At 39.8% G+C, this 27,290-nt stretch overlaps 1 protein-coding gene across 8 annotated transcripts in view; it reads left to right on the forward strand.

The window, feature by feature from the left end:
• The window catches only part of prpf4bb (pre-mRNA processing factor 4Bb), an 83,259-nt gene that overhangs the window by 25,383 nt on the left and 30,586 nt on the right, over positions 1-27,290 (forward strand). For all 8 annotated transcript variants that reach the window (XR_009507121.1, XR_009507118.1, XR_009507119.1 and 5 more), the window contains exons 2-8: positions 112-1,332; positions 3,225-3,395; positions 10,020-10,181; positions 12,313-12,394; positions 13,494-13,704; positions 17,467-17,540; positions 24,238-24,328. Coding sequence is in view for 1 of the 8 variants with exons in the window: in XM_059945662.1 (XP_059801645.1) it covers positions 112-1,332; positions 3,225-3,395; positions 10,020-10,181; positions 12,313-12,394; positions 13,494-13,704; positions 17,467-17,540; positions 24,238-24,328 (2,012 nt within the window). In the remaining 7 variants the exon portion in view is untranslated. The remainder of the gene's footprint in view (positions 1-111; positions 1,333-3,224; positions 3,396-10,019; positions 10,182-12,312; positions 12,395-13,493; positions 13,705-17,466; positions 17,541-24,237; positions 24,329-27,290) is intronic.

Consider the following 27,290-nt stretch of genomic DNA (forward strand, 5'->3'; position numbering starts at 1 on the left):
TCTGCAAAGATACTAATTTATTAGCTTCTCTTTTGGAAGACTAATTGAATGATACACTTTTACCCTTGGTAATTCTTTTTCTCATGGTATCTCTCTCTTCTCTGTTTGTAGCCAAGATGCTGCAGATTCATCTGGGAAAAGTGGCAATGAAGAGAATGGGGATGTGTCAGATGAAAATCGAGATCCAAACACTGCACTTGTCAAATCCATGAAACACAAGAAAAAGAAGCACAAGCATCGGAGTAAACATAAGAAACACAAGCATTCTTCTGAAGATGACAAGGAGCGGAAACACAAACATAAACACAAGCATAAAAAGCATAAAAGGAAAGAGACTGAGGGTTTTGAGAAGGATGACGATCACTCAATCAAAAGACCTAAATTTGATGATTATGCTCTTCTGGAGGACTTAGAGAAACAGAGGGCACTAATAAAGGCTGAATTGGACAGTGAACTCATGGAAGGAAAAGTTCAATCTGGCATGGGCTTAATTTTGCAGGGTTATGTGTCTGACTCTGAGGAAGAGGGGGAAATTCATGAAAAAGCTCATAATGGTGAAAGAGTTGCATCCAGCCGTGACGTTTCTGAAATATTGCCTGTTAGAGACAACAAAGTGAAAAGGGAACCGATAGAATCTAAACCTTCTTCAAAGAGGAAAAGTAAAAGCAGGTCAAAAGACAGGACTAAACATACTAAATCTGAGAAAAAGAAAAGTAGAGTGAGTTCAGAACACCGAAAGGAGAAAGAGAAGGCAAGAAGTAAATCACATGAACGGAAGCGTTCAAAGAGTCCCATCAAAAGCAGTAAGACTGGAGAGAAAAGCAAGTCTCCAACATTGACTAAAAGACGATCCCAAGAAAAGAAACGAAAGGCAACTCCCACAGAAGATAGCTCCAAATCAAAAGATCGAAAAATTGTAATTGAAAGCAAAACAAGGGAGCGAAATAAAAAATCTAAGTCTCCTGTGATGAAAACCAGTAAGTCAGGAGACAGAAGTCAGAAATCTAAATCCAAAGAGCGTGAGAAGAGATCAAAAAAATCTGAGATGGAAAAAGATAAAAAATCTGCAAAGTCACCTCCTAAAGATGCACCTTCTGGAAAGGAGAATCGATCTCCTTTAAGGAGGTCTGCACTTTCTCCTAAAAGGAGAAGCCTATCTCCAAAACATCGGGAAAAGTCATCTAAGCATAGTCGCTCACCGATTATTAATGATCGTCCACCTAAACCAAGTCGGTCTCCCTCGCGGAATATGTCCCCACCCAGAAGAGCTAAAAGCAGATCTGTAGAACGAAGGAGAAGAGAGAATGAACGAGCAAGAGCTTTATCTCCAAGGTAATGAGCTCTTCCTATGTAACATTTATATTACAGAAAATTGATGAATTTCACTGATAGCTGTGCTAGAATTTGCCACACAAAGTTCATTTATTAACAAAGTATGTACACATACTACATACAGCTAAAGATTTATTGTCTTGCAGGCTTGTTTGATCTCCAGTCACAGCTTGCCCCTGTGATCCACTTCTATACACTACTTTTGTTAATTTCTGACTGAGGAAGTGTTTGAATTATGAATGGATCTCGGGAATGGAGATCTGTTGTAACCTGGGGATTATTTGTAGTACTCCAATAGAAATATATCATAATTGTTGTGCACAATCAAGCTAAATTCTAACTGATGTACCAACTGGTTCAACTCCTTGAAAGCAAGAGCGAACACCCATTCTAAGCCTCACTGACCTCTGATACAAAACTCATCAGCATCAGAATGTTCTTGAGCTATTTGGTTTAAATTTGTTTCCCATGTTTTTTGTCTATTGAATAGAAACTATTAATAGGCATGCCATTAATTATTTCACTAATCTCATCAGGCCACCAGGGAATTCCTTTTGCTCTCAATTAAAATAGATCATGTCCTTAAATTATGAACACCTAAGATGAAATTGGAAGTCATTCTTGTAGCTTTATGTTAAAATTCTTTGCCACTGAAGAGGGAAGCCAAAATTAAGCTCTATACTCTGGATGTAATCTGAGAATCGGCCTTCGTCTTTGTTTTGTATTGATCAATTCTGTGTAATGACCTAGTCTCCATTTCACTCATGAACAATAGAACAAGGAAAATGTATTTAAACCAATAAAGAGTATGTGAATTTTGATATTGGGGAGCTTGTGTTATAATATACTTAGTCCTTTTACCCATGATCCTTCAGCCATAGCCCTTAGGTCTTTTACTTTACAAATCTTTTCTGGATTCTCTGCAAATAATTCTGTTTTAGAGCCAGACATTATCATGATAACATTATCTAAAGAAACTGCAAATGCTCGGAACAGTAGAAAAATGCAGCCCGGGTACTGGCCCTTCAGTCTTTAGTGTCTGTGCCAACCATTCCAATCTACCTTAAGCCCAATTGCTTGCATGACAATCAGGCAGTATATTTTGAAAGTAAAACAGTTAGCGTTCCAGGTCCTTGACCCTTCATCAGAACTGGTAAATGAAGAAAACAGAAGTTAGTTTTCAGTAGCAAAGAGGGGAAATGGATTGAGCAAATGAGCCTCCAAGAGGTGATCAAATATGCTAATAGGGCCATTTGAATCAAACTATACAGCTTTAAAAGCAAAATGCTCAAGGAACTCAGCAGGTCAGGCAGAATCTATGGGAATGAATAAACCATCGACGTTTTGGGCTGAAACCTAGAGAAAACCCACACATTCCACGGGGAGGGTATACAGGTGGCGTCAGAATTGAACTGCGAACTCCAACTCCCTGAGCTGTAATAATATGGCGCTAACCGCTATGCTACCATGGCATCCACCCTGAGGTGACTTTTGTGCCTTGGTATAATAGTGCAAGCAGCCACAGACAGGTTAGAGTGGGAGTGTTGGTTGGGTCAGGGTAGAAATTAAAAGAGCAGAATAAACACAAATCTAGGGAAATCCCATGATTAGGCTAGGTTAAATGGTTACTGGGAGGCATCAGTCAAAGGGTCAGTAGGGTATATTCCACTCTGTATCTCAATAAGTAAATCTGTTGTGGCCTGAAGCACTCAATATTTGATTCTTCAACTCTTAACTCACTCCATCTTTCTGCTTGCATCAGAACTGACCATTTCTGCAAACCATACGATTCCAGGCTAATTTTGGAAATCTATGGAATGATAACTATTGAAATTGTGTTTGAATGCTGTTATTCGAAATATGTTACTGAAGTATGTGTTTGTAAACTTTAGAACACGGTCTCGTGATGAACCAGCAAGTAGGCTAGAACGTTCCAGAGATGTCAGCACATCTCGAAGGTCTCCAGCAAGACGAAGAGCCAGCAGGTCCCCTGTTCGAAGGCGATCACGTTCACTCCTCAGGCGAAGTCGTTCTCCAAGGAGGAGAAGCCGATCTAGGAGGAGGTAAACATTTTGCATCTTGTCTGAAAATAATTAGCTGTTGTAGATTATATTCTTCTTTTGCCATTAGGCTGCTAGCTTTTAGGGCAGCAATGAAGGTCCTCCATCTCTTTTGGCATTCAAGGCTTTCTTCATGGTGTCAGTAGCTTCCTCTCGGTTTACTGTCAGTCATGGAGGATTAGTAAGCCACTCTTAGTCTGGCCTCTACCTTTTGACTTGTTTGGCATTTATGACCCCACCAAAAGCCAAAGCATAAAGCCCAGACTCCAGCAAACATAGCTCTCTGGATCATTGAGGCACGCAAGCTGCCAAACCACAACAAGGTTGTTGTCCTCTTGGAGGAGATTATATTAAAATTAAGGAAAAGTTTAATTTGAAGAGCATATTTAACAGTACAGGAATACTGTGTTGATTTGATTGTTTTTTCACTTGGTTTCTTTGAGGTTAATTTCATTTTTGTCAAAGTGTGATGTGCTTCATTGAGAATTGTTTATTTCTTTAGCAAGTTCTTTGCAGGATTATCATAATAAAATGTTGACCAGGATAAGTTTGAACAGTTTGAATTCTGCTGTAATTTCCTATTTTGCATCCGTCATTGTGTGTGTGGTTGAATGTTTTCATAATCCTCCTCCATAAAGCATAACTTTTTCATTCTTTAATTCCTTAACAATTTTTAGACTTCCAGGACTAATGAACAATTCTTACACAATGAACAAAAGGAATTATTTTCAACCTAAAGCTATTTTCCAGAAAGTGAAAGTGTGAAAATCCTTGGCAACTCCAGTGTTTCCTGCGCTTTGATAGCTTACAGAATTTTAGCTGTCTTCTCTTTGACAACATCAGTCTTAGATTGTTTAGAAATTGAATCTGAGAACATTTCTTTTATAAAGTGTATTGCTTTCTTTGCATATGAGGCTTCAAATGGAAGTTAAGGTATTTACATCACAACTGGAGTATCTGTGGTATAGTCTTTGACCCTAGATTAAATGTTTGTTAAGAATTCCCTGGTTGATGAAACATATTTTCTATATGCACTTAAAATTACCAGTACCTTGCCTACTTCTGCCATGCAGGGCATTAATTCATTATGTGCCTGGTCTTGAAGTTCAAACATACAACAACAATACACTTGGAGTAAATGAGGTGCTCGAGGAATATAAAGAATAGAAGAAGAATCTTAAGAAAGAAATTAGAAAAGCTGAAAAGATATGAGGTTGCTTTGGTAAGTAAGGTGAAAATGAATCCAAAGGGTTTCTACAGTTATATTAATAGCAAAAGGATAGTGAGGGATAAAATCGGTCCCTTAGAGAATCAGAGTGGACAGCTGTGTGTGGAGCCGAAAGAGATGGGGGAGATTTTGAACAATTTCTTCGGTATTCACTAAGGAAAAGGATATTGAATTGTGTAAGGTAAGGGAAACAAGTAGGGAAGTTATGGAAACTATGACGATTAAAGAGGAGGAAGTACTGGCGCTTTTAAGGAATATAAAAGTGGATAAATCTCCAGGTCCTGACAGGATATTCCCTAGGACCTTGAGGGAGGTTAGTGTAGAAATAGCAGGGGCTCTGACAGAAATATTTCAAATGTCATTAGAGACGGGGATGGTGGTAAATCAGATTAGTAAGTATTGTTACGGATTCAAGCAACGATAAATATATGAGTCAGGCAGGAGTTTTTATAACAAATAACACATCTATTTAACACTGAAAACAAACCCCCCAAAAGTAAACAAACCACTCACGTAACCGGAAATCAGCTGCGGTGCGGCAGCTTAAACAGTTCTTAAAGCAATGAAGCTTAAACAGTTCTTAAAGCGATGTTGCCAAAACAGTTCTTTAAAGTAGTATTGCCAAAAGTTCAAAATACTCACAGTCCATTTAAGGGAGAGACTTATTAAGATGATTTAAATTCTCTTTCACGTCATGTTGCTTCTGTTCCCAAGATTGAACTTTTCCCACGAAGAATTTATGTAACGAAACGGCATCAAGGCACTGACCTTTCCTTTACAGAACTATTCCCAATCCTTTCTGCTATTTCGTAGGGATTAACACGAGAACAGTCAACGAATTCCTTCCGAATAAGTATCAAACAAGGTCGAACCTGTTTCACCTTGAAATCGATTCTCCTTGATCTTTAACTCCCGAACTCCACTGATTCTCAACTAGCAGTATTGTAAAGAAACTGCTGGCAATGACCTTTTACACTTTAGGCATTAGATAAAACTTCATCTTTCAACTAAACTGTGTCATCGCATTAAATCACGCAGTGGCATGAAGTCAACATGGCAAATCCAGCCACGAACTGCCCCTCCTCACAGGGAGGGGTCCTCCTTTCATACCCTGTTTAAAAAAACCCTGTCACATGACCTCTACTGGCGGGAAAATGACATCACTCCACCATCACAAGACCATTACCTCAAGTCCAGTATAGCTTCAACCCCAGTCATGTGACAAGGGTACCACTGTCACTTGTCACGAATACGTAACAGTATGCAAATGATACTAAGGTAAATGGCATTGTGGATAATGAAGTAGGTTTTCAAAGTTTGCGGAGAGATTTATGCCGGTTAGAAGAATGGGCTGGACGATGGCAGATGGAGTTTAATGCTGATAAGTGTGAGGTGCTACATTTTGGTAGGAATAATCCAAATAGGACATACATGGTAAATGGTAGGGCATTGAAGAATGCAGTAGAACAGAGTGATCTAGGAATAATGGTGCATAGTTCCCTGAAGGTGGAATCTCATGTGGATAGGTTGGTGAAGAAAGCTTTTGGTATGTTGGCCTTTATAAATCAGAGCAATGAGTATAGGAGTCGGGATGTAATGTTAAAATTGTACAAGGCATTGGTAAGGCCGAATTTGGAGTATTGTGTACAGTTCTGGCCACCGAATTATAGGCAAGATACCAACAAAATAGAGAGAGTACAGAGAAGATTTACTAGAATGTTACCTGGGTTTCAGCACCTAAATTACAGAGAAAGATTGAACAAGTTAGGTCTTTATTCTTTGGAGCGTAGAAGGTTGAGGGGGGAACTTGATAGAGGTATTTATAATAATGAGGGGGATAGATCGAGTTGACATGGATAGGCTTTTTCCATTGAGAGTAGGGGAGATTCAAACAAGAGGACATGAGTTGAGACTTAGGGGGCAAAAGTTTAAGGGTAACATGAGGGGGAATTTCTTTACTCAGAAAGTGGTAGCTGTGTGGAATGAGCTTCCAGTAGAAGTGGTAGAAGCAGGTTTGGCATTGTCCTTTAAAGTAAAATTGGATAGGTATAGAGTAACATTGGACAGGAAAGGAATGGAGGGTTATGGGCTGAGTGCAGGTCAGTGGGACTAGGTGAGAGTAAGCGTTCGGCACGGACTAGAAGGGCCGAGATGGCCTGTTTCCATGCTGTAATTGTTATATGGTTATATGGGATGTAAAAGCCCTTCGAGTGTACCCTGCCATTCAATATCATAGTGATGTATTGATCACATTTCATCTTTTGCAGTATTTCAGCATAGCCCTTGAATTCCTCAATCTTTCATACATTTATCAATCTCCATTCTAAATATATCTAATGATCTCAGGGTAGCAGATTTCTGAGAGTTACTATTCTCTGAAAGGAGATTTCTACACACCTCATTTTAAATAACTGGCCCCTTGTAACCATGTTCTTCTTGTTTGTGGAGCAGAAAACAATTTGCTGGAAGAACTTAATGGGTCAAGCACTATCTGTAAGGAAAGGAATAGTTGACACTTGGGGTCAAAACATTGTTTCAGGGCTGATACAGGGTTTTGATCTAACTGTTGACAATTCCCTTCCTTGCTCAGATGCTGCTTGACCTGCTGAGTTGTTCCAGCTGATAATTTGTTGCTCCAGATTCCAGCATATGCAATCTCTAGTCTTGTTTCTGTTAGCAGGAGAGTCACAAACATCCTAAGATTTTATCTGTTTGATTAACGTTACTTTCATTCTTCTGAACTCCAAGGAACGCAGACCCAAATTGTTAGTTTGTCTTGATAGGTTAATCCCCATCCCAGAAATTAGCTTGGTAAAACTCCTTTGGCCTCTTTTCAAAGTTCAAAGTAAGTTTATGATCATAGTAGATATATGTTCCCATATGCAGTACAACCCTGAGATTCATTTTCTTGCGCACATTCACAGTAAATACAAAGATACAATAAAATCAATGAAAGGCAGCATCGAACAAGATGGACTCACAACCAATATGCAAAAGACAAATAGCTGCACAAATACAAAAGAAAAACAATAAATAAATAAATAAATAAGCAATAAATATCAAGAACATAGGAAGAAGAGTACTTGAAAGTGGGTCCATGGGTTGTGTTCAGTGCTGAGTGGAGTTATCACTTTTGGTTCAAGAGCCTGATAGTTTAGGGGTAATAACTGTTCCTGAACCTGGTGGTGTGGGTCCTGAAACTCCTGTACTTCCTTCCTGATGGCAGCAGTGAGAACAGTGCATGGCCTGGACAATGGGGGCTTCTTGATGGCTGCTGCTTACCTGCACAGCACTCCACAGGGATATGCTCAGTGGTGGGGAGGGCTTTTCCCCATGATGGATTTTGTAGGTTTTTCGTTTCAAGGGCATTGTGTTTCCATATCAGACCGAGATGCAACCAGTCAATATACACTCCACCGCACATCTATTGAAGTTTTTCAAGTTTTAGATGACATGCCAAATCTATGCAAACTTCTAAGAAAGTAGAGGCATGTTGGACCCATAACAAGTCCTCTCAGATGATAACAGTGATGAATTTAAAGTTGCTGCCCTCTCCCCCTGTGATCCCCCTGATGAGGACTGACTTGTTTGATGTATTAACTCTCCAGCCTTGTTCTCAAGAGGCCTCACTGCCAACTTCCCCCTGTTTATGTAACCATATGTCCTCTTCCTGTTTAATTTTTACATGCAAGTTTCTATTGAAATCAGTTTTCTCCCTTGTGATCTTTTTAGACTCTCACTGCCAGATCCTAAAAGCTTCCCAATCTTCAGCCCTAGCACCAGCCCCTACTATTTTATATTCCCCAATTTCAGTTTGATCTGCTTTTATTAACCACAGATTGTTCCTCTTTCTAATGGAATCCTTTTTACCAATTAGAATAGAATCCTGCTGAGTTTTATGGGCTAGCAGTCTGAATATATATCTCTGTTCATCTACTGGCATGTCTCTTATATTACTTTCCTACTCCACTTGAGATATTATATTTGCCCTTATTTCTCTTGAAGACACTAGATTATGTCTGCCGTTCACCCTCAAATTACATCTGGAATTCTGTTCTGTTGACTTCCACCTAAGGATCATTAATCAAAAAATCTCTTACCACACATGACAGGTATAAAATGTAAAGCAAATAAGCCCCTTTACTTTTAAAAAGGCCTCTTTGGAGAAATCTTCAGGCTGAGGAAAGCCATGCAATCAAAGAGATGGCAAGAGAGACAAGTTTTTTACCCCATTCATGAGGAGATGATGAGAAAGATTGACAGATCTAAGCGGTTTCTTAACCTAGGATGCAGCCTCTTCCAGCAATGGCCCTGCCAGCCACGGGTCCCACATCTCAGTGCCTTGCAGCCCAGGCCAGCTCAACATCAACTCTTAAGTGTATCCTTGGCACATAGGTGCCTCACTCCACACTGAACCATACAGTGGTAAGATTCTCTTAATCCTTTCATTGCTTTTGGAGTGCTTGCAGAGTTCTAATCTCTGAACTATATTACTAGCACATCAGCAGGGAGGACGGCAATGTCACTAATGGATCTGTATGTTATCCTTTATTACTGCACTGTTCCTTAGAAGGCATTTCTTGCTTGAATGATCTGATCTGTCAGTGATGCACCATTATAGTATACTTTCCAGTTCACCATATTAGGGAAAACTCAAGAAACAAAATTAATGGTGAAAGCCCATGTCTTCCAGAGGAAATGATAAACAGATACACTTCATCAAATCTAAAATGTTAACACTTTTTCTGTTTCCGTAGACATACTATTTTAATTTGTTTATAAAGCCAGAAAGATCAAAAAGCTAATTTAATTCAATAGCCTCTGTTCTGCTCATCTTGGGATTTTAATTTTGATTGGAAAATCTTTCTAAAAGTTGTATTTGTTTATTTAGAACATTTTTAGCATGGAGATTTACTTAATTGTTTCTGTGTATGTTCTCTTAAGACTTCAAACTACAGGGTGGGTGCTTCATAAGAGTTTAAATCCTACAGACCTTTGTTGATGCGGAAGTAAAACCCCGCAACCTGGAAGTAGAAATAATGTATAAACACCGGGGGTACCCACCCTTTCTTTGCACAGCAGACCAGTTTAATATTGACAATATTCTTGCGGAACAGCCGACCGGAGTGGGGAGGGACGGTGGTGTTAAACACGACCGGTATACAGTGATACTCGAAGCAGGTTCCTTATGTCCAATTTAGTTTCCACAATTTAGTGACTCACACAAAACTTAATACACAGCATTCTTTACTTGGCTCACTTAGTGAAAGCCTATCTTAACTTTACTCCTAAATTCATTTGGTGCCTCAGAAAAAAATAACACCATACTTCATACATTCTTTTAGTGGCTTCCAGAGAGAAAGTTGGTTCACACCATTTTTTCCACTCTTCTCTCCCAGGTCTTTGGATAGAGACTGGAATAGGAGAAGCAGATCTCGTAGAAGGCGATCTAGGTCACGAGGTCGGCGTAGACGTAGAAGTGGAAGTAGAGACAAAGAAGATAAATTTAAAGGAAGTCTTTCAGAAGGCATGAAAGTTGAACAGGAATCTTCTGATGAAAAGTAAGAAGCTGATTAAAAGTTTCAATGATAAGGAAAAGGACAATGTATTTAAGACGTCAATTTAATCTATTAGTAAGTTGAAGTACCAGATGTGTCAACAGGGAACTACATTAAGAGTAATAGTCACTTTAGGAAAGGTCACCACCTGCTGAATACAAAGCTTATACTTGTGAAATGCTAAATGTATTGCCGTGAACTTTTCCCATTTGATTTTTCCTAATTTCATCACTTGAAGAAGAGAGAAGTTGGAAATAATATAGTCTTCAGTTTTAAATAAAAGAAGCAAATGTGATCATACACTATAAAGGTTAATGTATGTGAAGGAGCAAATTGTGAGAATTATTTGGTTGTAAAATTATAAGCATTGATGCACAAGTGAATTTTCCATAGGTATCAACCACTTCTGAAGGCAGTGGGAACTAAAATTGTTCAGATCTGGCATGAACCTCAAAAAAGCGGTTGGGAGGTTGTTGCCAGAGCTAGACTATTTTAACTATGATAAATGATTATGAAACAGATCAAGAGAAGATTTAGTAAAGATTTATTATAAAATTGCTAGGACTAGACATGGTAAACAGGTATGATATACATGGCCTAATTGAGGAGTCAATATCTAGGTGTTATAGATCTCAAGTTAATTAACTCAAAAATTAAAGAATAATTTAAGGAAGATTTATTCACAGGTGGAGAATAATAGGGGTCTGTAACTTACTGCCTGTAAGGTAGTGGTCACCAACCTTTTTAAGCCCAAGATCCCCTACCTTGGCCTGAGTAAAGGCCGAGATCGACCCCACATCAATTAGTTACGTGCACGCGCACTGGGGCAGAAAAGACCGGAAGTAAAACCCCACAACCTGGAAGTAGAAATAATGTATAAATACTGGGGGTACCCACCCTTTCTTTGCACAGCAGACCAGTTTAATATTGACAATATTCTTGCGGAACAGCTGACGGGGGGGGGGGGGGGGGGGGAGGGTGCGGTGGTGTTAAACACGACCGGTATACAGTGACACTCGAAGCAGGTTCCTTATGTCCAATTTAATTTCTGCAATTTAGTTTTCACGGCTCTCGGCTTTTGTCCCGCTTGCTCGCATTTTTTTCCGCTGAAAAAACTCAGTGGGTTTGTCTTTAAGCGCTGGGTGCTTGGACTCAGGGTACCAAAGCAGTTTTGAGACATTGCCTCATTAGACAGCCTCCGGGCCCAAGCTCCAGCTTCCCACCCACCTGCTGCCAGATGCCTTGGCCAGGTGCGGCTGGTTACGGGTGAGGTGAGAGGATAAGGTCAGTCAGGGCCGGAGGTCCCCATACTGCGACAGTCGCAGTCCGGAGCAAGCGGCCGACTGAGTGAGGAGTGCGTCAGAGCGCCCCCCCCCCCCCCCCCCCCCATAGAATCTATCAGCCAACAAAAGTTTGTTTCACTAGATCGCAGCGCGGTAGCTGCTCTGCTACTTACGAAGCGCTGAGCCCGAATTAGGTCATCTGCGAATATTTTAGCACCGGGTTCCCCACGAACATTCGGTGTGGTAAACAGGTTCAGAGGCAGCGCTCCAGGCCAGTAACAACGACACTTCACACCGGCCGCCCGAGGCCAACCAGTGATCCCTGGCGCGAGGGTGTCACTGCGGTTAGGCGACTGATGACCTCAAGTGCATTCAGGTTCAACAGTGAGCGTGACAGGGACTGAGGGAAGGTGCAGCTGACTCATATTGTTTCCTCGCGGCCCGGTGGTTGGGGACCATTGAAATACACTGTGTAGTATGGGGGGGGAGCTACAAGCATGCGCACTGGGCAAAAAGAACGGAACTAAAACCCAGAAACAATCTGTCAACAGTATTTGTGTATTTATTTTTCTTTTTTTTTCGGGATCAACTGGGAAGACTAGTCGACTGCGATCGACGGGTTGGCGACCACTACTGCAAGGGAATTGCAGGCAAAATGTCTCCGGGCGTCTTTAAACTATTGTAAGATGAGATTGTTCGATACACGGGAAAATGTTTCCAGTTTTAGACAAACGACCGTCAGGATTGCCACCAATAAGTCAATAGTAGATTTGAAAACAATTCATTTACCCAATTTTAAGGCCATTTCATTTGTGACATCTGATTAAATTTTTGTACATTTTTGACTCTAGTCTGGAAGATTTTGATGTAGAAGAAGAAGATGAAGAAGCTGTTATTGAACAAAGACGCAAAGAGAGACAGGCAATTGTTCAGGTATGGTTTTGGGTTTTAAATTCAAATGTGAAATAAATGCTTCAATTATCAGATGAATATTGGCTAGCAATGGTAAATAATCATAAAAGTAAGTTATTTAAAACAACACCCATGTTTTAGTAATGTAACATCTTCTAGTGTACAAGCTGCACTGATTTGTAATCATACCAAGTACTCCTCTGAGCTCCTTCAGATAAGTTCCTGAAAAATCAACATACAATGGATTTTTCTCTTTTCCTGTGCCTTATTTTATTCATTGAATTACTCCACAATTACTTTGCTTTATGGGTGTGGGTGAATTGGTATGTGGGGAAGGAATTGTGAAACACTATATTGAATGCCACATTCAATGTGAATTCAACCTGCTCCTATGCTACAATAGGCCATTCAGTCCAGCAGGTTTATGTCTGCTTCATCTACATGTACTGAGGTCTTCCTCTAGGTTTCAGCATAAGTAAATTTCTTTTGATAGCTGTGGAGACCACTGGAAACAAATTCTGACTCTAAACCCTTTCAAAATTTTAAACTGTATCAGATCAACGATTATCCAATATGTTAAGATTACAGATGTCCCCAGGTTTATGAATGTTCACTTTATGCCACTTCGCTTTTACAAGGACCTACATTGATAACCTGTTTTTGCATTACGAAGAGGATTTTCGCTTTTACGAAAAATTTTCCCATATAAATTAGTGATTCCTTGCTTTACACCATTTCGACTTAAGAAAGGTTTCATAGGAACACTCTACCTTTGTAAAGGGGGGGGGGGACGCCTGTGCATTCCTAATTTGTTCCATTTTCTCAAAACTGTTGATATCATTGAAAGATTTTCCTGCATTTTCTCAGTGTTACAGTGTCCTTCCTGAGAAATGTAGATATGCTTACCATTTATGTACTCATGTCTCCATATCAATAGTCTAGCCCTTTGGATGTTAGTTGGAGTAATGCAAAGTTTTGTGTAGAGTTGAGACCCTGAACAATTTTATATTATGCATTAGTATTGAAGTGATTGTGACAAATCTTGAACAGGAACCAAGCATGAACATTAATTTTTTTTAAAGTGTATTGAACTGAAAATAATTCTTCATCTGTATTGCAGAAATATAGAAACCCAAATGAAGACAGCAACATGTCTGGATTGTCTGAACCAAATAGTCCGCAGAGTAGTACACGGAGCCGCTCCCCCTCTCCTGATGATATTCTTGAGCGAGCTGCTGCAGATGTCAAGGAATATGAAAGGGAGAATATTGATACCTTTGAGGCTTCTGTCAATGCCAAACGAAACCTCATGTCACTCGAGCAGAAAGAAGGTGTGATTCTGCAATTGAATTATTATAGTACCAATTACCTTTGTATGTTTGAATATTTCCTCTTTTAACCATTTTTGATCCTAAATCTGTAGAGTTGCTGGCCTCAGCTAGGGTTGGGTAATAGAAAACAGGACTAGAATTTTCATCTCAATACTCCTAGACTAGCGAACAGAGAATTATCTAAGGCGTTCTCAATAGCGTTCTATAAACAATTATTTAAAATAATATACAACTTTGAAAGTATTTGGGCTGGCAGTTACCTCAGCCTGTAACAACATTCCCTCACTGTCCCAGCTGGAGTGTAATGTCATTCAGGTGTGGCCCTAAAACACATTTTGTCCCTTTGCAATCAGTGCAAATAGCCAGCATATTTTCATAACGAAGAGTTAGATGTCAAAATATAATTCAACAAATGAAAATTTAATTTGAGAAGTGGATAGTGTAGTCAACATTAAATCCAAATTAAATCATTTTTAGTTATTATGAATCTGTTAATGCTGTTCTCCCTATGCCTCATCCATGTCCTTGCCACTTTTAGACATGACTACCCCAACAATCTTCTGGTAGCCTTCCATTTAACACAATCCAAAACATTTGTCTCACCTAATCCCTATTTGTCCATTGTCCCTCTACTTGCTGACTTATTCTGGTTTTTAATCTGGTGAATTTAAAATCTCATCTTCATGTTCAGGTTTCTCTGTGATATCCTTCCCTTTCTCTGAGATATCTCCCAAGAAGATAAGAGATTTTGAAGAATTAAAGTAAATTTATAGCATAGAAGGATCTCGCCTTGTTTGGTGACAGTGAAAAAAGCTTCCTGGTAGCATAGCAATTGTTGTTGTTCGTCCTTCGGAGTCGAAGACGACCATGACTTCTGTCGGGTGGAGGGTTTGTGACTGTGGGTCCAGAGGTAACTGGTGAGGCCAATCCGGGCCCTGAAAGCTCGCCCACATGAGGGTATGTGGGACACATGAGGGTAGGTGCTGCAGTGGAAGTGGAGGTAGTTTGAGCCTTGCGCGCAGCGCGTTTCCTCTGAGCCTTTGTGGTGTGTCTAATTTCTGCTGCATATGCTCCTTTAGTGGTCCTGCTCCACCAGGTTGGGTGGTCCAGAGCAAGCGATTCCCAGCTACTGGGATTGATTTGAGGTCTTTGAGGGACACTTTGAGGCAGTCTTTGAAACGTTTCTTCTGCCCTCCAACTGAACGACTCCAAAACCTCCTTCCTCAGATCAAGTGGATTTCCTCTGAGTTCTTCCTACATATGGATTACCAAGCTACATTGGTGTCGGATGCATGGTGACACTTGCTTGCTGCCTCTTGCACCTATTCAAATTGTGTTGGTCGTTGACGCAAACGATGCATTTCATAGTATCTTTCAAATAAAGCTAGTCTTCAATTCAGCTTTCCCATATTGGGTCCAATACTCTCATCTTAGAGATCATCAAGTTAACATCCCAGTATTGTGGGAAGGCACCATTCTTTCATGCAGTAATTTCCAGACCTTTACCAGTTCCAACAAAAGTCAATTTATCATTTAGTTTAAACCATCTGCCAGTTACTTTAAAACTATGCTTCATGTTATAGACCTGCTAGTAAAGCGTACAGGGCTTATTTCTTTACATGAATCCTCCATAGTTTTACACACCTCAGTTAAGTCTCCCTCAACCAGTTCTGTTCCATGATGAATCCTTGCTTATCCAGTTTTTCCCTGAAACTAAATACTTCCCAGTCTTCCCGCTGTTTTCATAAATACATGTGTTGTAATATGCATTGTACAGGGAATTTAGACTATGGTATCTGGAACTACAGACTTGCTTTTCATTTCATGGTGGTCTGCACCAAATAAGGTATGAGAGAGGAACTGGTAGGTCAGTGTACAACACTGGCCTAGTATCCAGGGATTACACAAACTTTACACTGCCACTGATCCTTGGGTTAAAGTAGCTTAGTTATGTTGGTGGTTAGGGAGGAGCTCTGGAACAAGCAATTGACAGCAGAAGAGGCCAGTGGTAGTAGAAGGGGGTCTGAAGTGGGCAAGGGAGATCCAAGGAAGTAGGGGTTTAGAGCAGCTGGGTGAGGGAAAGGGACATAATTTGTGTATACTATCATGATTGGATAGTGGACATCTAGTTAAGGTAAAAGAATGTGTTGAGACTGTGACCTCCAACTATATTGGAATTCCTTGCCATTGGATCAAAGCCAATTTAGCTGCAAGGCAATATTGCACATTTAAAGAATAGCATATTGGCATCTTGCACTGTATGAAAACAAGTTATCCTCGAAATTGTGTTTAATTAAAGAAAAAAGTGAGAACTCAGAATCAGGTTTAATATCACAGTCATATATCCTGAAATTTGTTGTCTTTGTGGCAGTACTATAATGCAATACATAATCTAACTATAAATCTGTTTTTTAAAATTAAGTAAGTAGTGCAGAAATAGAAATAAAACTGTAGTGAGGTAGTGATCATGAGTTCAGTGTCCGTTCAGAGATCGGATTGCAGAGGGCAAGAAGCTGTTCCTGAATTGTTGAGTGTGTGCCTTCAGACTTTTGTTTCCTTCCTGATGGTAGCAATGAAAGCAAGGCATGACCTGGGTGACGGGGGTCTTTAATGATGGATACTGCCTTCTTGAGGCATTGTTCCTTGACGATCTTCTGGATACTATGGAGAATAACATCCATGATGGAGCTGACTTAAGTTTACAACTCTTGGTAGATTATTTCAATCCTGTGCAGTAGTGCCCCCCCCCCCCCCATACAGATGGTGATGCAGGTAGTTAGAATGCTCTCCAAGGTACATATCTGCACATACATGGAATAAGATGCACACCAATATTTGACTTCTAAACCTAACATTTTGGTTTGAGCTTACAATTCACCTAAGTGTCTAATTTACTAAGGGTTAACCAGGGACCAAGGTGGATATCAGCAGTCAAACACCAACATGGATTGATTTATCAGTCATGGATGTTGTTGAAGGACCAAGAGAATTGTCCAGGCTATCACTCTCTGCCACATTATTCATCCTCTTGGGTGATTCGGTGAGCTGTGTTGGATGTTTCATGAGGTATCAGCAAAGCAGTTATTTAGGATGAAACTACCCATACAGACTTTAATTAAATCTCTCCTCCCTGTCCAAGCCACATTTAGAAAAAAACTGCTTAAATGAAGTTTATGTAAAATTGAAATGGAATTGATTCGACACTTCAGGAATTAAACATTACAGTCAATGTTCCTGAGAGCATATCAATGAAATTTCAGTGAAAATTATGACAAGATTTTTGCTTAAAGACATTGTTTTTAACCAATTGCAGTGTAAATGTATCCATTTTTTGTAATCAATTGAAAATTGACATCTGCAACGTAACACTGTTTTCATTTTCTAACAAACACGAAAGCAAATAATAATCAAAAACCTTCAGATGCTGTAAATCCAAAATAAAAATAAAATTCTGGAAATGTAATAGTCAAGTAACCGTGGAAGGAAAATAAAGTATTGATGAAGGATCTTTCACAGAGTGTTAAATTCCCCATTTTTTTTTATGCTGCCTGACTAGCTGAGCATTCCCAGGAAAGTATGTGTAATTTTTTCTCTTTGTGTACTTCAAAGTGTAGTGGAGAGGTAGGAAGTGGAAGCATCGGTGTGTAGTGTATGGAATCCTGCTTTTCCTGTGCCTAATAGTGATTTGTACCTTTGTGAAATGCTTGTTCTATTTAAGGTTCTGGATAATGGTGACTGAAATGAGTTAATTCTTTCATGCAGGAGCTGCTCTGAAGAAACCGACAGTTCCAGATATGTTTACAGAATCCGATGACATGTTTGCTGCCTATTTTGATGTATGTATATTCTATAAAACATCACACGTTAAAGACAGTTTAGGATAACTTAAGTCTTTTGATTTTACTCAAAATGAATACGATAAACTGCCGTGCTGTTTTGTGCTTAATTTGGTTGTCAATCCCAACCTATTGCTTCAAGTATTAAGATAGTTAAGTTCCTTAAGGTTGTCATAACTGGGGCTAGCAGGGAGAAGCTCCTTCTACCTATTAAATGTTCCCTGTAGCATGCATCTCAATTAACCTCAGACAACCAAGTCCAATTCCAGCCCTTGGCCTTCACGTGCAGCTTAGCTACTAAGCCCAGGAGAACAGTTTCTACTGACAGGACAAGGGGCAAAGGTGGGTTACTGGCACCTTAAAAGCAGTCACTTTGGGCAAATGAAGCTCTTCAGTTGTGACTGGAGAATGAAAACTCTCGTCTTTAACCTTTGCTGCTTTGCAGCTGTACGCAATAATGGGAGAGTTTTTGGGAGTAAACCCTGAGGAAAAAGTCCTGAACTGGAGTCCCTAAGCTTAAGTTAGACCTGTTTTGAGTTCAGTGCTGACTGGTGACTCCTGCAGCGCCACTGCATTGGTCTCTGTTGGTCCTTTGAATTTATGAGGTGTGTGGAGAGGAGGAGCCGACTGCACGGGAAGTTGCTCTCCATATTGTAGTGCCCGAGCTTGTGTATTGACAGCCAGCACTACATCAGCTAGAACATCCATGGTCAACCCTGACCAACAGAGGGCTTCTAAAGATAGTAATAGCTATTTTGTTCAACAGACTCTTTACACAGAAGACATTCTGCCAGTGGAGATGGTGGAATTAGATACAATTGCTATATTTAAGGGCATTTAGACAGGCACTGCCATATTGTGGGTAGATGGACAAAAAGGTTGGCATCAACATAGCTGAAAGCTGTAATGTGACCCTTTGTAACACAAGAATAAATCTGTAGGATAGCAAGTTTTGTATTATATTTAACTTAACTCTACTGAACAATAATAAAAGGGTTTTAGCTTAATTTTTATGCTCTGGCCATTTTATTAGGTACAAGAGGTAAAATGGTCACTGATATATTTCTGTATGTTTGTGGTCTACTGCTGTCAACTTCAAGGTTCTACATATGCGTTCAGAGATACTCTGCTACACACCACATTTGTCATCTATGATTATTTGAGTTACTGTCACCTTGCTGCCAGCTTGAATCAGTCCGGCATTTCCCTCTGATCTTTCTCATTAACAAGGTGTTTGCCTTCAGAGCTGATGCTCACTGGATTTTTTTTTTTGCGCTATTCCTTGTAAACTGCAGATACAGTTATGTGTGAAAATGCCAGGAGACCAGTTTCTGAAATATGCCATCAAGCAACAACAATCAAGCCACAGTCTAACTCACTGGATCACATTTCTTCCCCATTCTGATGTTTGTTCTGAACAACTGGAACTCTTTACAATGTATGCATGCTTTTATGCATTTACGAGCAGATGTGCAGGTGTATCAAATAAAGTGGCCACTGAGTGAATCCACTGATTTTGCAAAATCTTTTAATATTTATCCACAGCTAGAGAAAGAGAACAATATTGGCAGTTTCAAATCTAAAACTACCTTTCCTCTGCTTTAAGCCTTCTATAGTATATATACGTGGACAACTGCAAATAGCTTGTCTGCTATTTGGTATGTACTTAATACAATACAAAAGGTTTTGCACAATAGTAGCTGGTGAAATCCCTGGCTGAGATGTTTTAATATAAAAAGAGCAAATGCTAGAAACATTCTACAGAACACATTGTATCTTTAAAAAGAAAAATAGCTAACATTTCAGATCACAGGACTTTACCTGACAAAGACGCTGCCTGATCTGCTCTGCTTCCATCACTTTCTGTCTTTTATTTCACAATTTCTACGATCTGTTGTTTGATTGTTTTCAAAATAATGCTGAAAAAAATAATAGTTTCTTGGAATCATAGAATCTTACAGTGTACAACGAGGCCCTTTTCCCCACCAAACCAAGCCAACCATTAATCACCATATAACAATTACAGCACAGAAAGAGGCCCTCTCGGCCCTTCTAGTCTGTGCCGATTCTTACTTTCACCTGGTCCCACTGGCCCGCACTCAGCCCATAACCCTCCATTCCTTTCCTATTGATATACTTATCCAATTTTACTTTAAATGACAATACCAAACCTGCCTCTACCACTTCTACTGGAAGCTCATTCCACACAGCTACCACTCTCTGAGTAAAGAAATTCCCCCTCTGTTACCCTTGAACTTTTGCCCCCTAACTCAAATCATGTCCTCTTGTTTGAATCTCCCCTACTCTCAATGGAGAAAGCCTATCCACGTCAACTCAATCTATCCCCCTCATTATTTTAAATACCTCTATCAAGTCCCCCCTCAACCTTCTATGCTCCAAAGAATAAAGACCTAACTTGTTCAACCTTTCCCTGTAACTTAAGTGCTGAAACCCAGGTAACATTCTAGTAAATCTTCTCTGTACTCGCTCTATTTTGTTGATATCTTTCCTATAATTTGGTGACCAGAACTGTTCACAGTACTCCAAATTCGGCCTTATCAATGCCTTGTACAATTTTAACATTACATCCCAACTCCTATACTCAATGCTCTGATTTATAAAAGCCAACATACCAAAAGCTTTCTTCACCAACCTATCCACATGAGATTCTACCTCCAGGGAACTATGCATCATTATTCCTAGATCATTCTGTTCTACTGCATTCTTCAATGCTCTACCATTTACCATGTATGTCCTATTTGGATTATTCCTACCAAAATGTAGTACCTCACACTTATCAGCATTAAGCTCCATCTTCCATCGTTCAGCCCACTCTTCTAACTGGCCTAAATCTCTCTGCAAGCTTTGAAAACCTACTTCAATATCCACAGCACCACCTACCTTAGTATCATCTGCATACTTAGTAATCCAGTTTACCACCCCATCATCCAGATCATTAATGTATATGACAAACAACATTGGACCCAATACAGATCCCTGAGGCACACCACTAGTCACTGGCCTCCAACCTGACAAATAGTTATCCACCACTACTCTCTGGCATCTCCCATCCAGTCACTGTTGAATCCATTTCGCTACTTCAATATTAATCCCTAACGATTGAACCTTCCTAACTAACCTTCCGTGCAGAACCTTGTCAAAGGCCTTACTGAAGTCCATATAGACAATATCCACTGCTTTATCCTCGTCAACTTTCCTCGTAACCTCTTCAAAAAATTCGATAAGTTTTGTCAAACATGACCTTCCACGCACAAATTCATGCTAACTATTCCTAATCAGACCCTGTCTATCCAGATAATTATATATACCATCTCTAAGAATACTTTCCATTAATTTAACCGCCACTGACGTCAAGCTGATAGGTCTATAATTGCTAGGTTTACTCTTAGAACCCTTTTTAAACAATGGAACCACATGAGCAATACACCAATCCTCCGGCACCATCCCTGTTTCTAATGACATTTGAAATATTTCTGTCAGAGACCCTGCTATTTCTACACCAACTTCCCTCAAGGTCCTAGGGAATATCCTGTCAGGACCTGGAGATTTATCCACTTTTATATTCCTTAAAAGCGCCAGTACTTCATCCTCTTTAATTGTCATAGTTTCCATAACTTCCTTACTCTTTTCCCTTACCTTACATAATTCAATATCCTTCTCCTTAGTGAATACCGAAAGAAAGAAATTGTTCAAAATCTCCCCCGTCTCTTTCGGCTCCACACATAGCTGTCCACTCTGGTTCTCTAAGGGACCAATTTTATCCCTCACTATCCTTTTGCTATTAATATAACTGCAGAAACCCTTCAGATTTATTTTCACCTTACTTGCCAAAGCAACCTCGTATCTTCTTTTAGCTTTTCTAATTTCTTTCTTAAGATTCTTTTTACATTCTTTATATTCCTTGATCACCTCATTTACTCCATCCTGCCTATTTTTATTATAGATCTCCCTCTTTTTCTGAACCAAGTTTCCAATATCCCTTGAAAACCATGGCTCTCTCAAACTTTTAACCTTTCCTTTCAACCTAACAGGAGCATAAAGATTCTGTACCCTCAAAATTTCACCTTTAAATAACCTCCATTTCTCTTTTACATTCTTCCCATAAAACAAATTGTCCCAATCCACTCCTTCTAAATCCTTTCGCATCTCCTCAAAGTTAGCCTTTCTCCAATCAAAAATCTCAACCCTGGGTCCAGTCCTATCCTTCTCCGTAATTATATTGAAATTAATGGTATTGTGATCACTGGACCCAAAGTGCTCCCCAACACATATGTCTATCACCTGACCTATCTCATTTCCTAACAGGAGATCCAATACTGCCCCTTCTCTAGTCGGTAACTCTATGTATTGCTGCAAAAAACTTATCCTGCACACATTTTACAAACTCCAAACCATCCAGCCCTTTTACAGAATGGGCTTCCCAGTCTATGTGTGGAAGATTAAAATCTTCCACAATCACAACCTTGCGCTTACTACAAATATCTGCTATCTCCCTACAAATTTGCTTCTCCAGTTCTCGCTCCCCATTAGGTAGTCTATAATACACCCCTATAAATGTTACTACACCTTTCCCATTCCTCAATTCCACCCAAATAGCCTCCCTAGATGAACCCTCTAATCTATCCTGCCAAAGCACCACTGTAATATTTTCTCGGACAAGCAATGCAACACCTCTTGCCCCTCCGACTCTATCACACCTGAAGCATTGAAATCCAGGAATATTTAGTTGCCAATCACACCCCTCCTGTAACCATGTTTCACTAATAGCTACAACATCATATTTCCTGGTATCAATCCATGCTCTAAGCTCATCCACCTTTCTTACAATGTTCCTAGCATTAAAATAGATGCAATCAATTTTATTATCTTTTTCTTCCTTCTCCCCTACATCTTTCGTCTGAGCCAGGGGTGGGCAAACTTTTTGACTTGAGGGCCACAAAGGGTTCTAAAATTTGACAGGGGGGCCGGACCAGGAGCAGATGGACGGAGTGTTTTGGTAATACACCTCATAAGAGAAAATAAAATATCATGGGATATGTAGAAAACATGTGCTTTAATTTCAATTGAAAATGAACAAATGCATTACAACAAAATATCTGTCTTTGAAGTCCCATGGTATTTAGCTATTTATTGAAATGACTTTTAAGACACTGAAAATTAAATGAATAAAATACAGCTTTTTTAATAGTAACAGTTACTATTTTAAAGCACTGAAAATTCTGTTATCCTTCAAGATATTATCATCATCACTCTCCTCCTGACTGTCTTTATTTCAAAAACGGTAGGAGATGCAGGTCTACTTGTCCTGCTCCTTCTTAGTCAATTGTCCCCGTGCCAAAACTCAACAACGACCAGCCAGTATGCGGAGCGCGTTATTTGATCTGGAGCGCATTTTTTATTTTGAGAACGTACGTGCACCTGCGCACTACTCATGTCCATCACTTAACAGAAATGACATGTAACATGTAAGGCTTATTGAAAAAAATATTTTCAAATGCATTTTTTCCATAACACAACAAAGAAACTTATTTTTAATTTCAGTGGGAACAGTGTTGTTGGTCTCCCTTTTTAGCCAGAGCATCAAAGTCTGGATTTAGTTTTGTTGTGGCGATTCTCAGGATGGACCTGAGGTGTTGGTCAGTTAACTTGGATCTGTGGCTGGCTTTGTTAATGTTCATGACTCTGAACACCTGTTCACACAAATAAGTCGAGCCGAACAAAGAGTAAAGCGCAAATGTGGAGTAATACACTGCACCTCAACAAAGGTCAATGTGTAGCGGTGTGCTACATGCAGCGCTAAAGTTACGACACGGAGTCGGTAACTGCAGTCGAAGAAAAAAACTTTATTCGAAATCCCCAGCCTCACTTTTAAGCCTCCCTCAACCTGTCCCCCCTGCGCAGAGGCTCCAAAGCTCTGTGCTCGCAAATCCCCGCAGGCTATCTTCCGTAGCCGGAACGCTGGCTAATTGTGAGCAGGTTCGGATGTGCCAGGAAATGGGTCGCCACAAATGTATATAGAGTGCGTCATCTATTGGGAAAACGCCAGAATTGTGGGGAGAAAACGTTAACAAGATTTATTAATATAATTTCATCAAGTTCTGCGGGCCGGATTAAAAAGCTTAACGGGCCGCATATGACCCGCGGGCCGTAGTTTGCCCATGCCTGGTCTGAGCACTCCCCTTCTCTATCACCTGCCTATCCTCCCTCATGCACTGTCTACTAGCTGTCTCTATTTGTGAACTAACCTCCTCTCTCCTAGTCTCTTCAAATTGATTCCCCCCCACCCAACCATTCTGGTTTAAAGTCTCCCCAGTAGCCTTAGCAAATCACCACTTGTAAAGAAGATACTAGCAGGGTAGTGAGATAAGCTGGGTGACGTATAGCTCTGACTCAGTGAAATGGCCTAGTACTTTGTTCTATCATTCCTAAAACAGCTGTCCCAGTGTAAGCATACTTTCTGGGTGCAATGACCCACACAGACCCATTGTTTTTAATTTTACCTGCCATTCCTTCTAGTTGGTGTTTTATGATAGTTTTGGAAAAACTACTGTAAAAGGTTAAGCAGTTAGTCTAAAACAACATTTTGAAAAGGTATTGCAGAATGGCCAAATGTTATTTATTATAAGCAAGCCTAGTGAACAATATTTAGAAATCTGGTCTGTATATTTGTTTCCAGAGTGCTCATCTGAGAGCTGCTGGATTTGGAAAAGATTTCAAAGAAAATCCCAATCTCAGGGATAACTGGACTGATGCAGAAGGCTATTATAGTAAGTATTTGTATCTTTTAACCTATGTCCTTTAAATATCAAAGCGGCATGGGAGGGTTTGATAAAAAGGTGTTTTGTCAACTTCAGCCTCCATAATCAAGTTGGTTACTTTATCATTATTCTGTAGAACTGTTGGAGGAGTGTTACTAAGCTCTTCAAATACTATTTAGCAGCTAGAGAATTCTTGCTCTTTGACCAGTATTTATCTCATAATTAAAATAATGGAGTATTACCCATAGTATCAAATTACACTGAAGTTTCCTTGTGTCACAATCAAAGGCATTTAATTAATTGAAAGGTAGTCTTTAACTGCTTAGGGCTCTAGTGAGACCACACCTAGAATATTGCATGGTTTTGGACTCTGTATTTAAGGAGATGCATATTAGAAGGCAATGTAGCATTGATAGGCTACGTCCACACTAGACCGAATAATTTTGAAAACATCAGTTTCACGTAAGAGCGATAGGCATCCACATCAAGCGTTTTTGAAAATACCTCTGTCCAAATTAAAACGGGTATTTGGGTGAATCTCCTACTGTGCACGCGCAGGACACATCTACAGAAAACAAGCGACATGTTTGGGGTCAAATCTCACAGTGAAAGTGCGCATTTGTGCAGTTACAGACGAGAAAAACTTAAAAAGAAATTGCTATATGACAGACAGCTGTTGGCTCTCTCGCAGGAGAACTTAAATTTAAAAAAAAACAAATACTGGAGTGTATGGAGGCAACCGATAGGGAGTTCACGGACAGTATGACCTGGCTGACGATGAACATTGAAAAACTGACTAAGTCTATTGTATTAATAAAGCACCTTGTTAAATGTATAAAACGTGTCTGCATCACTGTTATCTTGTATTTCCATACAATGTTACATTAGGCTGTTACACATCTATTGTCAGAGAAATACTTGCATAAATAGGTAAACCGCCTTCATCCAAGCAAGGACAGAAAACAGGAAAGTGAGTATACTTATTTATTTAGTAAGTTATGGGTCAAAGTATTTGGTGAGTACATTTCTATTTCTTCTGGCTTCAGTCTCGTTGCTGTCTGTTCTGAAATTGTTAGGTTGTGTGGGGGTTGCGTAAAAGAAAACAATGAAATGCCGCCATCTGTTCCGGCACGTCATGACAGCGTTTCTAGAAATCTCCGGTTACCCTGTCCACACTACTCTTGCCCAAATGGCGTTTTCAAATTTACACATTCTGGAGGGCGTTTCAGAAAAGCTCCGTTTTTGGGGGAGGAAAACGCCTTTTCAGTGTGGACAGAGGGTCAAAACCAAGAGAAAAGGCTTCGGTTATCCGGTCTAGCGTGGACGTAGCCTTAGATATCTGGAATTAGTATGTCTTTAGAAAAGTCCAAGTTATCTTATTGAGGCAGTTGATTGTGATGAGATTTGACAGGGTAGAACTAATCTTTAAAATGCTGTAGGCCACTTGAATGAGAAAAATGAAGATCAGGTGGATTCTCTTTGAGAGGGTTGTAAATTGCCAGAATTTCACACTTCAGAGGCCAGTGTGGTTGAGGGTGGGGGTGACTAGAGAGGAATTGAGGGTCATGAGAACTGTGTTTGCAGATACCAAGCTCGGATTAGGCATGATCATATTAAATGGAAGAGCAAGCATGAAAGGTCTTCTATTGTTCTTATTTATGTTCCTTCTGTAAATTTTATTTGATTATTAAATGGACATGATGCCAGAGGAACAGAGAAGATTAGAAATTCATAGAGTGAAAACTCCTTTCAACTATTAACTTCAAACAGTGACTTTCTATCAATTTCTAATTTTCTCTGTTCCTCTGGTGTCATGTCCATTTAATTGTGAACATAGAACAGTACTTTAAAAACAGGCCCTTCCACCATATTGCAGTGACAATGACGCTAATCTTAAAGTCTGTGTTCCCTGGCTGTCTATCTGTTTGTTTAAATTCCTCTGTTCTCTTGTAACTGCTTCTACCAACTCATCTGGTAGCACGTTTCAGGTATGTGCCCCCACGTTTCAGGTTTTCCTTACAAATCTCCTTTAATCTTTCTCCCTCCTTAATCCTTTGCCGTCTTCTATTTGATATTTCCAGCAATGGGAAAAGACTTTGACTAATCACCAATCTATGCCTCATAATTTTATGTACTATCATTTACCTCTCAGCCATTGACACTCCATGGGAAACAAACCAAGTTTGTCCAACCTCCCTTATACCTATGTATATTCTTCAATCCAGGCAATATCCTCTCCAAGCTCTTCTACGCTCTCTTTCCTGATATGTGACCAGAAGTGTGAACAATGCTCAGTGACCCAAGCAAAGTTTTTGACAGCTGCTACATGATTAGGCAGCTTTTATACTCAGATCCCTGACCAGTAAAGACATACATGCTGAACGTGTTCTTTACCACCATGTCCACATGTGCTGCCATCTTCAGGGGCCTGTGAACTAGCACCCCAAGATTCCTCTGAGCTCCGAAGGGTCCTGTCATTTACTGTACACTTCGTCTTGCTTTTGACCTCTCAAAATGTATCACTTTACACTTGTCAGGATAAAATTCCCATCTGGCATTTCTCTGCCCAAATTTTCAGCTGGTCTATATCCTGCTGTATTCTTTAACACTTTCCTCCCTATCCATAACTCCACTAATTTTTGTGTAATCTGCAAATTTATTGCTTAGAGCCATTTACATTTTCACCCATATTATAAACATCAGAGATCCCACACTGATCCTTGCAGAACACCACTGGTTGTACAGAGCTGCAGTTAGAAAAACAGTCCTTCCACTACCTTTGGATCCAATTTAAACAACTCATTGTGGATCCCATGTGACTTAGTTCTGACTGGCCTACCATTTGTCAAATGCTTTACTGAAGTTCATGTAGAGAACACCCTACCCTCATTAAGTCATCTTTGCCACTTGCTCAAAAACTCAAATTTGTGAGTCTTGACTTCCCCACGTGCTGACTCTCCCTAACAAGCTC

The sequence above is a fragment of the Hypanus sabinus genome, chromosome 20 (assembly GCF_030144855.1).
Source record: "Hypanus sabinus isolate sHypSab1 chromosome 20, sHypSab1.hap1, whole genome shotgun sequence".
Lineage (NCBI taxonomy): Eukaryota > Metazoa > Chordata > Chondrichthyes > Myliobatiformes > Dasyatidae > Hypanus > Hypanus sabinus.